The following is an 18,833-nucleotide window of genomic DNA, read 5'->3' as shown; positions in this document are numbered from 1 at the left end:
TGAAAAGTGTAAAATATTTTTTAATACAGTCAACAGAGGAAAAAATAATCTTTTATAAAGATAAAGAGAAATAGATCTCACAATTAAACAAAAAAGGACGCATTCCGAATAAAATTTGTACGAGCTATCAAATTATTATGTTTTCCTGGCAACTTTCTGTTTCATTTTAATCAATGATGAAAAAATCGGTAAATACCCTTTACATTCCAGAATCTGCAAGATTTATGGAGGTTTTATAAATGTGAGTATGATTGGTTACACTTAAGCCTCATGTTCTATGCCATTTTATATATTGTGAATTAGTTTGCAGTATGCAAATTATAATGCACTTTGTGCAAACATTCAACAAGTCAATTTCTTGCTGCACACTCAAAATGGAGACGTTTTTGTTTGGGGAATATATCAGCAGGTTAGGTCAAAATAGAATTTTTGGTATTATAAATATGTCTACATTTTATACAAGTATTAATCAAGACTAAAATACCCGTGGACATGTGCATCTATTGATCTAATGCACTGGTGCATATTGTGCAGTTTGCACAGTTGTCTGCACATTGTAGAGAGAAATTATTGAAAATGGCTTTACTCTGAATTACAAAGTGTAAATCTTTTATTATGTGGCAACGGTCATGAATATGATGATAATAGTTTTTTTAATTTTGAGGTTGCATTTAAATGCCTAACACTTTGCATTATATTTATCTGCTAATTCTTTATACTGAAATGAATGCTCCATTGAATGTTTCAATTCTGAGTGTACCCTATCAAGATAAATTATTGACATGACAATCACATGCATAGCCATAATCTATAAATAATCTTATGTGTACACACATGTAACCATACCAGTATTATCCATATGGTAACCATTATATACACAAACATTTTCAAGGCAACATCACTCTCTGATGTAACCTTTGAACTAATTCTTTGAAAGTCTTTTTCTCTACATTAGATTGTCATTATATCTAGACCTGTAAGTAGTCATTGTTAATTTAAAAATCAGATGTGAGTGGCAATGACGAGATGACATGCATTCATGACATTGTGTAAGTTATGTTCAAGTAACTATGATTACAATACATGTATACATGTGCCTGTTATCAACAAATTTCATGTTGATCCAGTATAGTGCAAAAGAAACAAAAGCAAATCAAGGGAATTTGAAGTGCTTATACTTATGTTGTTCATAAGAAAAATAACTGATATACTTAAATCAATATCATGTATATAGAGACAAATCAATGCAATGATTACTGATAATTCTTATGTATGCTTTCAGGTTGGTGTAGTGTAACTATGTTCATAACTTATTTTTAATATAGATTTGCCATGTCAGCACAGATAACGGAGGAGGAATTTTTAAAGCTTCGTCATGACTCGGAGCGTCGGCTTCAGACATTTTATGATCACTGGCCAACCTCCAAAGACTACCTGAATAAAGAAGAGTTTGTGAGACAAGGATTTTATTGTGTAGGACATGGAGACCGGGTGAGATGTACATATTGCCGAGGCTACCTCAGTGACTGGGAACCGAATGATGACATTTTATTAGAACACAGAAAACACTTTCCTAAATGTCCGTTCATTATATCACCGTATAAGTTTCCAGAGTTTCGAGACTTTTCTAGTCGCTTGGAGTCTTTCAGTGATTGGCCTGCACAGTTTTCACAGAAGAAAGAAGATTTAGCACGGGCTGGGATGTTTTATCTTGGTAAAGTTTATGGGGACCTTCTGTGTTTACTTTGCATTGAAATTGAACATCAGACATGTCAAAGCAGATAAAGAATGATTGACAAATCCTGTATTTTAAAAACCATCTACTAACACATGTTATATTTATATTGAGATAAAGTTTGCAAAAAAATCTTGTAAATTTACAGACATTAAAGATTATCTTATCCCGTCAGCATTAAGTAAATATCTTTTTCTTTTATCTAAAGAATCTAGCAAGGAAGAACTGCAATTGGCTTGCTAATAGGTTTCCTCTTAAACTGTCTGGTTAAAATCAAACCTTCTTTTGATGGTTGCATTCACGAAGCTTCACTTGACAATCAAAATAAAAAGGAGCTAGTGAAGGTTTGTTTTTAATCAGACTACCTCTTAGACAAGTAAATGTGATAGACAAACACTTTGTCCAAAAATATTCTAAGTAGCTGTAGCCCCCATCTGATAGAGAGTACATGTATATACAATGGTGAACTTATCAGCCTTAAACAGCTTTCTGAATGCATTTCCTCCTTTTCGGCGGCCTGCCACAAAATATCCATAAATTGATCTTTGATTAGCTTCCTCATTTTCCCCATACAGTAAAACTCAGATATAGTGAATATGCTTCTAAGGAAATCATGCTTATAATGAAGAATTTTTCGTTTCCCATGATTCTTAATTATATTGTAAAATTAATGGATGTAACAAATAGCATGAAAAGTGAATCGAAATTGTTTTGTCTCTGTCACTTCACTAAATGTGTGTTTACTGTATTTATATATTAAGTACATTTACATGCATGTAAACAAGGAAAATGAGCAGATTAAAGAATGAATTTTATTGATCAGATTTTTGATTTTGTATGTATGATTGATTACAATAAAATTTTTAATTTAGTTACTTTATAATAAACAAAAGAAATTATCTGTATATATCAGTCACAGTGTTTAACATATACTTATATGTGTCTTATAATATTTACATGCTATTATTTTCAGGGAAAGGGGACCAGACTAAGTGCTTCTGGTGTAATGGAATTCTGGCGGACTGGGAACCAGGTGACATACCTATACTGGAACACAGGAAGTGGTTCAAACACTGTCAGTGGCTAGAGGTCATCAAGACGGAACCATTCTTTGTCAATGCTGTAAGGGGATTATGTTTTATCGTTAGTCTGAAAAGATATTAAAAGGAAAACAAAATTGGAAAAATCTTATTGATGTTTCTCATGTTAAAAAAAACTATGGGGAGAATGGTTTGATTAGGTGAAATTTTCATGCTCAGTCATGCAGGTGTATTATAGAATGTCAGATTGACAAAGATTTGATAGACAAACCATGCTAGTTCTATACTCATTCAGTGGAAATTTTACCTGGTTTGTCTCTCAAATCTTTGTGTCAATCTGACAATCTATAATGCACCTGCATGATTTCACATGCTACAAAAGATAGACTGGTATGTGTATATCATATGATAAAAAGCACCAAAGCATTGATCTCATACCCATCAGTGTAGCACTATAGAAAAGTTTTTAATATTCATTCAAGTACATGTTTATTAAGGTTAGCCTAGGATAAATGTAAGATCTTAATACATTTTTCTTGATTTATTCATTACACTGTATCCTACTTGGTATGCTTTAGTTAGTAGTCAGATTAAAAAGACATCTTCATATATTCCAGGAAAAAGCAGGCAAGGAAAAATCAAAAGACCATACTTGTAGTAAGTTTTAATATCATACAGTCAGATCACATTATCTCAACCTCAATGAAACAGAGAAAAAGGGAATCAAGATATCCAGAATAAAATAATTAGAAAATGGGGATTTGGACTTCCAAATGACTCCAGTATATCCATTGTATTTGACAAGAAATTCAAGTGAACTTCAAGATACTGAAACTCAACTGTATAAAAAGAAACTGTAACAAAAAGTTTTCACAGACTTAATTTTGATGGTTTTTAATTGGAAATGCAAGAAACAAAACAATGATCACATATTTTTGTATAAAATAAAATGTACGAGGGTTGTCCCATGAAATCGTGGACAAAGCGTTTTTCTCGAAAAGTAATGGGCGCACTAAGCTGAAATTTTCAGTAAATGTTTATTCATCATATTTAAGTGAATCATAATGTTTTTGATAATATATATTCAAAAATAAAGATTTTATTCTGCTTGAATATGCACAAGGTACGGTCTTACGGCGCACGGTAAAAATAGCAAGGTTACATTAGAGAAGACATAAGAATTAATTCATAATAAAAGTTTTCAATACATAAGTTAGGATGAAAATTATTCTAATTCCATTCCTTAATCAATTCTGTCGTCTTTTTAAAAATGTCAAGGCATTTGGTTCATTTTTGGCAGTTTCCCGAGCATTTGAAATGGGAAAGTAATAAACACAGTACACGAAAAATGGCGACTTTATATGACGTTACGGCGCACAGGAGAGCAGTTCAGATAGATTAGGATGTTGTAATGACGCCTTAAGAGACTTTAAATGAATACAGAAGAAAGAAAATATGAAAAATATATCACCAGATCTTTAGTATATAAATGAAATGAAAGTTACCTTAGTGAATTCTTCGTGGTCGAGTCCCCAGATAGTACAACACATATGGACAGACTGTCATTGTAATAGCAAAGGACGCTGTCACTGTCGACCGTCGATGTGAGATTCTCTTTTAGTTGAATGATGGTGAGAATACTGTCTGTAACTTGCTAATAAATATTCAGAAGATCGCATGAGTGTGCCACATTGGTTTCTTAACTGGTTATAGATACTCACATATGTAAATCAATAAAATTTCTAAATTTAAGTGGGGCGTATCCAACTTTAAGTTTAGCAAAGATGAAACGTGACGCTGTTTTAGACACTTTGACGTTATCATCCGTGCGCCGTAGGGCGATACAGTATATAACATAAAATATCACAATTTGTTTACCTATGCATATATCTATTTGAAATTTGCTATGTATATTCATAATTTATCTACTAAAAAGTGGTGAATATTTCAGAACACAGTGATGATTATTTTTCAAACTAGACAACTTGTCCACGATTTTACGGGACAACCCTCGTATATGTGACAGAGGAGTAAATATTTATTGGTTTCATTTCGTCATACAGCGGCCCAGGAATCCTCTTCTCCAGAACAAATGGCCAGACAGATTGGATTTTCACCCGATATTATCAGCAAGGCAGCTAAAAAGTGTGGTAGGTAATCTATCTTGCCTATTAATTTTGTAAATGAAATGTAACAGAGTAATCTAACATGCAATTAAAAATACAGCTTATCTGCACTTAAAAAAAAAATGAAATGAATAAATCAGAGAAGTTTGAATGATTACATACATGTATAAAACATGTATGATTTCTATGCGTACATGCACATACTTATACCTGCACAAATAATGCAAACTAGTACTATGAAATAGTCATGTACAGGGTTATTGTTTAAAAAATCAGAAATGCAACAGTCATTAGATTAATATGCATTTAAAGATATGTGTGCTTCTATTTTCTGATACTACATGCATTCCTTTTTACAGGTGGTCCATTTGATGTGGAGACACTAGTCAAGGCCATCCTGGATTTAGATGAAATTAAAACAGAGGAGGTCAAACAGACTCCAACAGAAAAACACCTTGGTACGTAGGCCTATCTGTAAGGTATAATACATCCTAGTCTAAAATATATCTCATACAGTACCCGCAACGTTATTCTTGACATGATACACGATAGGATAGGATACACGCACGATACGATAGGATACACGCACGATACGATAGGATACACGCACGATACGATAGGATACACGCACGATAGGACAGGATACACGCACGATAGGATAAACGCAAAACACGATAAACGCAAAACACGATAGGCCTGATAAACGATCTTCACGATAGGATAAACGCAAAACCTGATAGGATTGTTTCAAAATGCGGAACGTTTTCTGACAAGACGAAAAGATTATTTTGTTTAATTACTACAATATTTTAATTTAAGTACTTGCAAATCGTCAAATCTAAATTATAAACTACGTTTAATTATTATCATAAAAAGAAATTGAGATCACGGGTAATTTTACAAAAGTTGTCTCTTTATACATATTATTTGACAATAATTAAATGGATTATTATGAAATGGAGACTGTAATTTTTTTTTATTTCTACTCAAGGATGTGGATTTACGATTATTTGTGTAAATGTTGAAATTCTCATCTTAAGGTAACGTTGAACTATGACTCCTTTAATTATGGATATTTTAACATACATGTAATTGTTGCACAAAAATCCCTTTCATAATTATGTGCCGTTTCTCAAGGGTACCATTATAAATTTATCAAACTCTATAAATAGATTTATTATTTATGAAAATATATAAATTTGTACCTAATAGATTTATCTACAAATACTAAATTATTTCATGGAAAAAAATTACGCAATCAATTAAAATTTTGTATTTAATGTCTAAAGCTTACAATCTGCGGTGTATCCAAAAATCGCAATTAAATATTAAAATCTTAGGAAAAAATACATGTAGAAGAACGGACGAAAGACTGGTCCAAAGAAATCAGCTTTAAAGAACTATATAGTTCAAGAAAATTAATTTCCTGAGTAGAAATCTAAATAATTGTTAATAGAATGGCGCTCTGCATTAATACATAAAAATGTGTCAACAGAATATGAATCTGCTACAACTGCACATGTACATGTACGTTTACGCTAAGCTCTAACTTATGTTCATGTAAATGTTTATATATCAGATACCTCGTATTAATTAACGAACATTGAATGACTTTTTTTTCTTTACTATAGAAAACACAAAAATTTAGAAACAGATATTAAAAGGGTGAAATCCTTTTCCAACTAAATAATTATAAATCATTGCTACTAAACATTGTGTTTACTGTTTCTAATGGAAATGAATTATTAAACCCTGAAAATTATTTTAGACTTACCCGGTAATCTTATATACGGCGTATTCGAAGGGCGGGATTTTGAAAGTCCGTAACCAATAGTTAAAATTAGATAAACGTGATTTAACCAAATACATTTAGCCAAAAATAATATTGACTTCTTAAATAAAGATATATACGTATGGAATGAAATCGATTAATACTATAAATTGATTGGGTGCAATACATTTACTCGTCTTCTATGGTCACGGCGGAATCAGCTTCTTTTTATTATAGTAAAACACTGTAGAAAAAAGAAATGCACGTGCAAATTTTCATAGTTTTAAATGTTAAAATCATTTCAATCCTTTTTACGACCAAAGAAATTGTTTCCTAGAATTAATCCTGTCTGTAACCCAATGAAAACCGGATGATCCGAAAGAAAAAAAAGATGATCCGAAAGTTCATGTACCATAAGTGCAATATATTTTTTATAAATATCATTAAAAGACATAAGATTATATAAAGTTATGAAAACATCATACAGATAAAATAAATCAGCGGATTGAGTTATGTGATTTTTTTAATTTAAATTCAAGCTAGGGAATGATTTTTCAAATCCATAAATTGTACAATTATTTAATTGATTTAGAAGGAAAAAAAATATGTTATGAGTGTACAAGGTGAGAGAGCGGTTCAGGTATGTTGACGGTGACTACACATGGGCCGAGCTATCATTTAGGGGGGCTAGAGGAGAAGTCTAGGGGAAGGGGTGTTGACCGCACAGGAAGGCAGTGTGCTGATTAGATAGGTACACATACGTGTCAGCTTTATGGTAGGGAAAGCTCTTCGATTTGACACGCAGGAGCATTATATTTTAGTTTATTTCCATGCAACAAGCTGTTCAAAGCCAGCATGTTTTTTTCCTGTATTATTAATGCCAGATAAAATTAATGTAAAACTTTTATTTTATAGTAACTGCCATGCATGGTGTGATAAATCGGGTAGAGCATTTTCATGCATTACATTTTTTTGATATAATTCTTTTTTAAATATAGACATATTTAGAAATTTTAACTAAAGGTAGTGTGTACCTTTACGGAGAAAAGTTGTAAAGTCTGTGTGGATCATTTATGTTTAAATGCTTAAAGCTTTGTTAATTTGTTTTTAAACAAGATTCTATTAAATAATTGTGCATACATCTACATGCAACACAAAGGATTTGAGACGATATGGCAAATAATATTTTTTTTAAAAAAGATACGTATAAATCCTCTGCTAATCATATTAAAATGTTCCGTGACTTACCGAAAATCATCCTCTAGTGACTCATTTCCATGAATAAAAAAATGAGTCGATTATTTCATTTTCAAAAAATTTTGTTTCTTTGCTTGTCTAATATATTATTTTCTTAAGTTAATTTATTATTAATTGTTTAATTTATTAATTATATTATATATATGTATTCCTTTCACATATTTCTAATGCAAACTAAGGAATAAAATATCTCTCTTTACAGGGTTATTGTTTAACAAAACGAAAAAGAAACTCTGAATCCTTGGTATTTTTTTCCTGATAAATATGCGAGACATTATATAGATAAATGATCTACACGATCGCAAAACACGATTACTACGCAAAACACGAGGTCCATTTGAAAAAGCAAAACACGATAAACGGAAACACTAGTAAGGCCATTCTGGATTTAGGAAATCAAATACGATAGGATACACGCACCTGAAAAACACCTTGGTAGATTTGTAGGAATAACGATGCGGGTACTGTATACTGTAAGGTATAATGTATCTGTTTAATCCACGTCGGATTCCCTAGACTGTCATTATATGCCTTACATTTATATAAACAAACTAGTGCATGGTTATATTTTTTCTTTGTATAGATATGAAATGCCTGAAGCAGTCTTTGCAGTCCTTTGATCCAAGCTGTAAAATCTGTTTTGATTCTGACTTTAACACTGTATTCCTGCCCTGTGGACATTTAATGTGTTGTGAAGACTGTGCCAAGACAATCAAAATATGTCCAATGTGCAGATCCACCATTACCATGGCAAAGAAGGTCTTTCTTCAGTAATGGCATTCCTAAACAAAGATAGTTTTTAATACTGCAAAGAAAATTTACTTGTACCTCAAAGAAGGTCTGTCTTCAGGAATGACTTATTCCTCAGCAGTGATAGTCATTTACAGTCAAGCCTCTTTATTTTGAATTCAATGGAACCCCCCAAAAAGTTCTGAGATTTCAGAGAATTTGAGATATGGAGGGTAAAATGCTTATGAAATATGAGATAGTGAGATTCTTTAACATATCTAACTGTGTAAACAATTCAAAAATGTTATATGTACCATGACAAGAAAGGGTTTACTTTAATCAGTGATACCCAAGTAGTATAATCACAATCACTATAAAATAGTTTAAAATTCTCAGTGGATGAAAAAGTTATAACGTTCCTCCTCCCTATTGTGACCCCTATATCTTTCCTAAAAAATAAAGTATGATATTTTTTTAAAAAACAAACGTTACATGTATACTGTAAAATCACGTTTTTTCGTGGGGTCAAATTTTCGAGGTTTGAGGAAAAAATATTGGTTTGTGGGGAGATTTGAATTTGTGGTTTTAAAATATATAGTAGTAATGCATATAAAATTTTACATTTCGTGGTGGTCATAAATTCAAGGGTCTCTCCATATCTCGAAGACAACGAAAATTAAACCCCCATGAAAATTAGTGACTCCACAGTACTCTTTAGCCGAAATAATGAAGCCCTCTCTGATTTTTTTTGTCTGATTTTTTTCCAAAAAAAGGGAGAGGGCTACATTATAGCAGATAGCCTACTCTATGTTGATCTTACAATATATTCGTTTTTGGTGACAAGTTAATAATGACACATTTTTTAATCCTTTCTACATCACCCACTGGACAAAGAAATGAGACCCATTAGTGATCAAGTACATTTTTTTTTCAAGAAGAAAATAGTGGCAGGACCTGATAATTAAATGCCTATACCACTAGTTTAAAACTAGTTCTGTTCATGATACTCTTATTTTTAGACTAACTTAAAATTAAATACACAGGCACCCAAGGTTACTTATTTTTCTTTTAATAAAAAAATATACCCCTTACCTAGTAAATTATTAGGTAAGGGGAATTTTTTTTTATTTAAAGAAAAATAAGTAACGTCAGGTGCCTGTGTTTAAATAGACATTTTTTTCTAAATTAGCATACTTAACAAATGTTGCAACTTACTCTACAAAGTCACTATACTGTAAACCAACTTATATTTATGACGACTTTATTTCATGATTTACCACAGGTAAAGCAATTTGGGATGATAAATTTTCACGATCTGTTCTAAAGAGACACAGAGACTCTAATGACCAGTTCGCGGCGACAAATATTTGCGTGACGTCTCTATCGTGAAACTTGCAAAAATTTCTCGCACGGGTATGGCACGCCAAATTCACAAAAAAAGATAAACCTAGTTTGACAATTGATAAACTAGGTTTATCGACTGTAAACTATAGTTTACAAACCATAAACTATAGTTAACGATTCATTAAGTATAGTTAACGATTCGTTAAGTATAGTTTTCATCTGTAAACTATATTTAACGGTTGTTAACTATAGTTTACGAATGATAATCTAAGTTTATCTGTGTGTAATAAGGCGTTAACAATAAATTTTGTTGATAAACATAGATTCACGTTTGTAAACTATAATTTACAATCGTGAACTATAGTTTAGAATTATTAATCATAGTTTCACAAATCGTGAAACTATATTTATCAGATCGTTAACTTTAGTTAACGGTTTGTAAACTGATATATATAGTTTACAAATCGTGAAACTGTATTTATCAGATAATCTATGTTTTGCAATCGCAAATGATTGTTTTCGGTGTTAAGTATAGTTTACTGTTGTGAAACATAGATTATTGCATTAACTATGGTTTACAGATGTAAAATATAGATTAACGTCGTTAACTATAGTTTACAGTCCGTAAACTATAGTTTACAAAGCAGCACAGTTAAGGTTACAAATGGAAATATCAGCATTTTTTTAAGTTAAAAAATACATACTAATATATTAGGATGGGCAATTCTTTTTAGGACTTCACTGATATCAAAAACATATAATTTGGTTTAAATCTACATATTGGGGACATTTCGATTTTTTATTTAGACTTTTCATGTGATGTCGACGTCACATGATTTTAACATACTTGCAGTTTAGAGGTCATCTATAAATTCCAATATTGCAAGGGCATAACCAACTTAAAAATCTTAGTTTAATTTATAATCCTTTTTAACACTATTATTATACATAGTTTGTGAAAAGTGCTGCGAACCTATGTAGATTCCTTTATTTAATTGCTAAAATTTAATTTGTTGCAAGGGCATAACCAACTTATTTTGCTGTTTAATTTATAATCCTATAATCAATTTATTTGCAAGATTTCATGAGGTTCGCCGCATATCTTTTCTTGAGTTTGTGAAAAACTGCGAACCTATGTAGATTCCTTTATAAGAAAATTTAATTTGTTGGACGGCAGGTTGAATATTTTGCTGGTCAACTTCATTAAATATAGCTATAATCAATTTATTTGCAAGATTTCATGAGGTTCGCCGCACTTTTCAAATATCTTGATGCTTCTTGAGTTTATGTGTAAAAACTTGATAAGATATATTGAGGGTATGCCCTTGCATTAAATCGATTTATTAGGGCCCTTCCATTACTTTTTCAATGAATCTGCATACAAACACGCGGCAGTATCACTTGTCTGGAAAATGTACGGACAGTTTATAAATAAAATACTAATATAGACATTGCATCCAAGTTAACGGCCTTTTATTTAATTGCAAATTTGATCAGCCTCTCACCGTGTACAAACTGCGTCATTTTTGCGAGATGACGTCACATTGACAAGTGCATTGCGATCGATGCATCGTTTATACTGTTGTGTGGGATTAATAACAAACGACAAAACTGCATGTAATAGTAAGTTTGTATGTAGTATACAGCTATACAGCCGTTTGAAATAGCAAATAATTTCATTAAGTTGTATTTTGAACACCTTATATTTTGTGTGTATTTCATTGTAAACATTTCCCGTACAAATTAGGCCCCGCCTACTTACTTTAACCTTAACTGTGCTGCGAACCGATAAACCTAGTTTATCGACTGAAAGTATGTATTGCATTTCTGAGGAAAATATGTGAAATGACAAAACATTATAAAATGTTTTGAGAAAAATCAAATTAAGAATCAAACTAGATGTTGTATGCTATTAGTGCTTGCAGTGTGCGATATTTAAGTTACATATGTATATTACAGTAATTACATTTGTACATACATTAATTAGGCCAGCTTTAAAATAATGTTTTTTGTCTTCTCCCGAAGTCACAGTAAAAAAAAGTGCAAGTAGTTAGAAAACATTTTGTCAGAATATAAAATTTCAGCATACTTCACAAGATTATGGGGAAATTTTTTTAGGTTCAAGATTTCTGGAAGGTTTAAAACAGTTGAATTATGTTATATATCTTTTATGTTGTTTGTCAATATTTATACACAAGATCTGATTTTTTTTTTCTAAATGTTTTTACTTATTTATTTATTAGCATTTATCTTGCCAGATTGATATTACAACTACTGTGAGCAAATTAAGTCCTGTGGCCGATTTTACAAAAGGAAGTATGACTAAGACCAGAATTAATTCTGTTAAAAAATATTTTTAATTTACTTTTTAATGAAAGTGGTTTAAATCTTGAAGTAAGATATTTTTACATTTAATTTCAAACAGAATTATTAATTTTTCAAAATTTTACAATAATATTAGTTTTTGGTCTTAGTCTTGAGTTCTTTTGTAAAACAGCCCACCCTAGGTTATACTTTATATGTTGTGAACAAATCTTCAGAAAAATTTTGTAAATTTTTCTTTTGTCTAAACCGGTGAAGTCAAATGACATATTTTAAAAAAAGGTACAGTGAAACTTGGCTAATCCAGATCTTGTGTATCCCAAAATCTTGCTTTAATAATATGATGTTAATTTTTAGTCTGTTTTATAGTAAATTCATTTGCTTATAATATTGTCTAATCATGAATGTTGTCAAAATTTTCATGTCCAGATAAGACAAGTTTTCCTGTATTATCAAGGGATATTTTGCTCTCAGTAGTTTACTTTTTGACATTACCAACCAGTATATAGTCCCTTTTAAGCTGAAGTTCATGTCATTATTAACTAGTTTACATAAAGCAATGTAAAGTTTTTGAAAAATTTTAATCACTTTGACTCTTTGTACTTTATTTAATATGATTTTATTTTACATGATATTGTTTAGTTGGCTTGAAAATGTTTGTGTGATATTTGTACCAATATACGGATTTGTTGATGTGTTTATTGAATTATTGTCTAAAGAATCAAAATTAATGTTTCCTTCTTGTCTGAACAACAACTTACATAGACGAATGCCAAGTTTTATCACAAAAACTGAAAAATGTACAGGATTTTGATTTAGCACAATGCTAAGCAGTAGGTTCATCATGGTCATCAAACAAGTGAGTAAACACGTCTATTTCTCCAGCTGAGGTACCACTAGTTGACTTCCCAGCAGACAAGCTGGAGTCTGACTGAATGACCTCCCCTGATGAAATCTGGCTGTCGGAATGTATTGATATTCTTTCTCCAGAATGCTGCTTCAGAAATAATTCCGGATCATTGGGTGAATTATCTATCCATCTGTCCGTGTCGTCAGCTGTTAGGTCATCTGTTCTTACTTCAGCCTTTGGTTTGTTAATTGGCTGTCCTATTGTTACTTCTGGTATTGCACATAACACAGGGGACCTAACTCCTGCTCTGGGGGAAAGGCCAGATGTGGAGGGTTCTTGGGGGCTTAGCATCTGTGGGGGTGATTTTGGGGACATCACTTTCTTGCTGAATGCTGTGGCTGAATCCCTTTGGTCTGAATGTATCTTGGATGTATCCACTGGAATTTTACTGATGTTAGATTGATCTGCCAAAGCTCTTGTGTTCTGTTGAGAAGATATATTTGGTATATTTATACAAGGGGCATCATTCCTTTCTTGTGGTGATTTTATAATGTTCTGTTGCATTTGGCTGTGTGTCAGTGATCCAAAAGCTCTTTCCTTTGGTGATGTTATAATCCCAATGTCCTGTTGTAATGGACTTGTTGCTTGTTGTCCCATAGGCATATCTTTTGGAGATGGGAAAATCCCTGCATTTTGATGTAATGGACTGTGTCCCTGAGCCCCTGGTGAAACTATGTAATCTGATAGATTTCTGGAATGGAAGGACTGGGCGTTCTGTAGATAACTTTGAGAGCTGAACATGGATGGTGGGTTACTTATGGAATCTGAGGTGTTAGGTGCTCTTGGCTCCCAATGGCTGATCGTCAGTCCACCAGGAATTGACATGATGCTGATCATCTTCTGTGGCTGAATGTCCATAGCTGTAGGCTGAATAAACATTTTTTTTAATTTGTAAAAAACACAATGTGTCTAAAATAAAGTGGAATCAAAAGCTCAGTCAAATACAAATTCAACTAACCTGAACCATTTCACTGCGAGATTTTGCGCTCCATCTCTCATTCTGCGCTGCTTCAGCTTTTGATTGCGGATTACCGCTTGACAGCATTTCAGATATCAGGCGAGCATTCTCCTGTAGCATGGTAATAGCCTCAGTAAGATCTTGTGGGACATACTGGATGTTGTCTGGTAATGTAGAAGTTCCTTGGTCACGAAATCGTCTGCTGCGAGATTTCCCGCTGGCGGGAAAATGAAGTTGTATCTGATCAATGTCAATGCCATCCTTTCCAGCAGACTTGGACCTCCTCTCTTGTACATTTCTTGCCTCATCTATCAGGTCATCTGCGAAGTCGTATTGTTCCTGGTCAGAGCATTCCATGTCACTGACCACAACCATGGCGTTTTCTGTGCGTGACGTCCGCTGTGCCCATGGAATGAAGAACAAGATTATTGCGCCACTGATGACGGGAATTCCAGCGCAGTGGAAAGCTACATTATAGGACCCCAAGGCATCGAACAGGGCACCTGTTATGCATATAAAACAAAATATTGAGTCTAAACGTTCATATTCTTTTCGTGTGTTTATGAAATATAATTATTAGACTTTCAAAACTTTCTTTCTTCAGTTGCTATCGCTAACATACCAGCAACTGGTGGACCTAGGGTGAATGTTACGGAGCTGGTGCCAATCAGAAACCCCCAGGCAGTCACCGAATTCTCTCCTGCCATCAGGGATACCGTCAGTACAGGAAGGAGGACGACGTAACATCCGTCCACTAAACCAACGACAACTACGTAAAAGATGATTCCGATAAAGGAGCGGATCATCGGGAGCATCATTACAGCTGTTCCGGTCACCACCATTGACAGTTGGTGCATGTGAAGCCTGTTTAAGACGCCCAGACCCACTATTTTACCAAACATGACACGACCGATGGCTGTGGTGATTCCCAAAACCATAATTAGCATTGAGCCTTTCTCTGGAGGGATGCCTATGTCTTGTGCGTAAGAAACCTGAACAAATTAAAGATATCGTTGAAGTAAAAAAAAAAAAAAGGTTCATTCTCCGCATTGTTTTACTTTAGTAAACATTTTTAATTCTTCATGCAGAAATTTTGGTAATATGACATGAAATACTCACTAAATGAACATAGGGGATATAGTAGCCAAACATAACACACGTAACAGCACAAGTCCACACGACGAACACTCGGTTCTTCCAGAGTTTCAGTTCCTGCATCAGTTTCCTGGCAGGAGATTTTTTTATGGTCTCCAATGGCGTCTCCTGCTCAGACGACGGGAGTGGCCTAACTAGACAGCAGCAGATGGCACTGAAAAGGCAAGTCCCAGGGAAACAGCGGAAAGTGTTTCTCCACCCAATGGCATCAATAAGGGTCTGGGAAACTGGCGCCATGATCAAGGTACCGATACTGCTTCCAGCAGTCATAAGACCCACAGCAAGCGTCATGTGTTTATCGAAGTACTTTGGAGCAATGGTCATGGTGGGACTGACCGACATGCAAGTGCCGATCCCATACAGGACCGAGAAAGAGCCGAACATTTGGTTTAGATGGGACACAAAGGAAGAAAGGAAGACGGCGACGGCGCAGAGTAGTCCCCCCGCAATCATCACTACACGGTGTCCAAAACGATTCACTAGGATACTGGCAACTGGTCCAAAGGTCATGGACAATCCATAGGCTACGGAACCAATCCATGCTGCAAGGGAATCAATTAGGATATCAAGAAAATCACTCAGTGTAAAAAAAAAATGTCGAGAATAAGGGAGGAACTTAAGTAGTTTATTTACAAATCTGAACTGTCGCATTCCTTTCAGCAAATTTGACATTTATTTACTTCGTTAACAACCCTGTACACACAAGTACCCTGCGTGGATTTGACATTGGGGCTTTCTCGTTGACAACATGTAGTCATTGGAGACTCAAACCAACAAATGCGCCGGAATTCCAATGGGTAATTATTGTGCTCCTTTATTAACTGAATAGTTTTTATATTCCTACATGAAGGAACTTCTACACAGGAAGAGGACAACACTTGCTATGCATGACCTTCAATTCGACACTCAAGATTTATTGACGATGTTTTATCAATAAAATACGTGGAGATAATGAACAGCATTCGTGCTCAAAAGTCCATCAAACTCTACAAAACAGGTGCGGAGCAAACACGGACCTCTAAAACATCAGAAATGGGATCAGGTGCCATGGATGAGTGAGCATCCCCTGCCGACCAGTCACATCTGTCGTGCATGTGCTCCTTGTCTTGATCGGGAAACAACGAAAAAAAACTGTGGACAACTCAATGTGTAGGTAATGGCCTAACAATTAGTATGAAAAAAGTCAATCAGCATTTGACTTATTGATAAATTGTTTTTGTTGACAAGGTCATAGTATCGACCATAGAGCTAAGGAAATTATGAATATAAATGAGACTAGCTGTTGATATTCTTGCTTCATCAACTTGTTTGTCAATAAGTTACCACGTTTTAGAAATTGCTCTTCCGTATCGAATCAACTGAGAGATATATAAACTCCGTATGCAGGTTACAAAGGTACCTGGGTATATTGCTGCATAAGTAAGGGAAGTTGACGATAGAAAAGTTAAAGTCATCACGCATCACGTTTATCATAAAGCTTTGCCGTTGATCCAAATATGAAACAGATGTGTCAGACTCTGTGGTGGTATCTTTTATTTCAATTAAGTTCATCGTTTAACTCTAAAAAAATTCAAACCTACAAAAAAAATTCACAAGCCTATTATTTTGATATTTTACTGACTATAGACGATAATGGTCAACTTAAAAAAAAAATATGTCAAGGACAAATATACAAAGGGCTCAAGGACAACAATGGCCAGTATATCCGGTACAAAATAAATCGAAGCTCTCGCGTTGAAGTTCTTTCGATTGTTAAATGACAAATTAATTTTTTGCCTGTAAGGATATTTTCGTTAACCCCCCCCCCCCAACTCCCACTTCTCTTAAAATTACATCTTGGCCTATTTATTATATCACTGCGTCCTTCTCTTTTATAGTTAATAGTGGTAGTGGTAAAGTGCTTTCTATCCTTTCTTCATATGAAAGTATGAAAAATTTCTTACCAGCAGTTTCTGTTGATGATTTTATGTCTTTGACGAAAGCGACGAGAAAGAATCCCCATGAATGAAGAACTCCGACTATAAAAGCTCTATTTAACAACAGAGCAAAACAAATCAAAAAGGACTGCCAGCTGTCCTTTCTAAATTCTGGAGTCGTACATGTAGCTTCCATATTTTCTAATTCCTGATCGTCATTGTCAGATAAAAGACCTTTGTCCCCTTTCGCCATTTTCAAAAAAGTTGCTGTATTTTAGCGCGAAGTTTTGACGTTCCCTCTTTGACAACGTAACAACGTTACTAGATTTATGACGTAATTGACGCAGTTTTTCAGAAGGCTACTCAAAACATGGTTCTTTCATGTTACGAGAGATGATAAATTGACATACTAGAGGAGAAGGGGTGGGGGTGGGGGTTTAATTGACATATACTAGAGGAGAAAGGGGGGGGGGGTAGTGTTTCTATAAACTGAAATCGAAGTCACAGTTTAGTTTTCGAAATATGCATATGCTGGCGGTAAACGAATTTATAGACATGGGCTTACTTCCACCAATTAACAAATTTATATTTAATTTTATTTATCATATAATCTTCTTAAACTTATTTTTTAATATTCGATAAGAAAAAAAGTGATACAAACCTACATTAGCTCTGGAGGTATTATATTCCCGTATGAACGCTATGAAAAATACTCCAAAAACGAACAGGAGACCTGGAATGAGCATTTGTACCATAACGACGACGGCACAAACAGTCCATGACAATTTGCTATCTTTTTCAAACACCCGTAATGGCAACACTTGGGAGTTCCTGCCCCCTTCCTCTGCATGAGAGTAGTGATGTTCGTCTGGAGTTGCCATTCACAAGCAAGCATTTTTTCTGAAGATTTCTGGCATTTCTTCAGTCCATGTTGGTTCAGCACCCTTTTCCCGTGCATTTCACGTTGATGACGTCATAATGGATTTCGTGCTTTGCTATGCCGTTTATTTAGATCACTAAAAAATGTTCAGAAAAAAAATGAAATTAAAGTTTTCTACGCATTAAATTGGGAGGATGGGTTAAAATGAATGATATTAAAATTTTTAATACAGTTTGCATATTATAGTGTAAATTCCTTTGTTTTAACCACAGCAAGAAGAAAACTTAAAACTTAAAAAAAAAAAAACCCTGGAAAACGTAAGATATTTCGGACTAAGATATACCAGGGACTTAGTATATAGGACCCTGGATATACAGAATATAAAAGCGAAAACAGACCAATAAACAGAGTTGGGGGAGAAAAGCCCCCCTCCTCCCCCCCCCCCCCCCCCCCATTTTTTTTTTAAGGCCAAAATAAAAGCAGACCATAATTTATATAAATGATAATAGAAAGAGCTGTGTTTTCAAAAGTTTTAAAACCTGATTGATCTGTAAATGAATTTCTATAGTATAAGCAAAGCGATGGGTTATAAATTATAAGTTATGCACATTTTTCAGATTGCGGAACATGCCCCCAATCAGGCCAGTGTTGGATCCGCGCCCTGATCTAACTATAATTGTCATTAGTTTT

General features: G+C 33.9%; 2 protein-coding genes across 3 annotated transcripts; one reads left to right on the top strand and one right to left on the bottom strand.

Annotated features, from left to right (window-relative positions):
* Positions 1-141: 141 nt before the first annotated feature.
* On the top strand, positions 142-9,042 carry LOC134247001 (baculoviral IAP repeat-containing protein 7-like). The gene is made up of 8 exons (XM_062729352.1): positions 142-241; positions 1,326-1,714; positions 2,709-2,857; positions 3,393-3,432; positions 4,350-4,360; positions 4,802-4,925; positions 5,261-5,359; positions 8,513-9,042. The coding sequence occupies exons 2-8, from the start codon at positions 1,333-1,335 to the stop codon at positions 8,701-8,703; spliced, it is 996 nt and encodes a 331-aa protein (XP_062585336.1). The 5' UTR covers positions 142-241; positions 1,326-1,332; the 3' UTR covers positions 8,704-9,042.
* Positions 9,043-12,929: 3,887 nt separating this feature from the next.
* On the bottom strand, positions 12,930-18,201 carry LOC134247004 (uncharacterized). Of its 2 annotated transcripts, none has more exons than XM_062729356.1 (5): positions 17,925-18,201; positions 15,312-15,889; positions 14,815-15,184; positions 14,193-14,695; positions 12,930-14,101 (listed from the first exon to the last, which is right to left on the bottom strand). In XM_062729356.1, the coding sequence occupies exons 1-5, from the start codon at positions 18,142-18,144 to the stop codon at positions 13,151-13,153; spliced, it is 2,622 nt and encodes an 873-aa protein (XP_062585340.1). In that variant the 5' UTR covers positions 18,145-18,201; the 3' UTR covers positions 12,930-13,150. The 2 variants fall into 2 exon arrangements, with proteins under 2 accessions (XP_062585340.1, XP_062585339.1); XM_062729355.1 differs by lacking the exon at positions 17,925-18,201 and adding an exon at positions 17,291-17,548.
* Between the last annotated feature and the right edge of the window lie 632 nt (positions 18,202-18,833).

The sequence above is a fragment of the Saccostrea cucullata genome, unplaced genomic scaffold (assembly GCF_032062105.1).
Source record: "Saccostrea cucullata isolate Sc308-1 unplaced genomic scaffold, CSIRO_AGI_Scuc_v1 ctg7249, whole genome shotgun sequence".
NCBI lineage: Eukaryota > Metazoa > Mollusca > Bivalvia > Ostreida > Ostreidae > Saccostrea > Saccostrea cuccullata.
The sequence above is the reverse complement of the archived record's forward strand: the minus strand, read 5'-3'. Positions and strand labels throughout refer to the sequence as shown.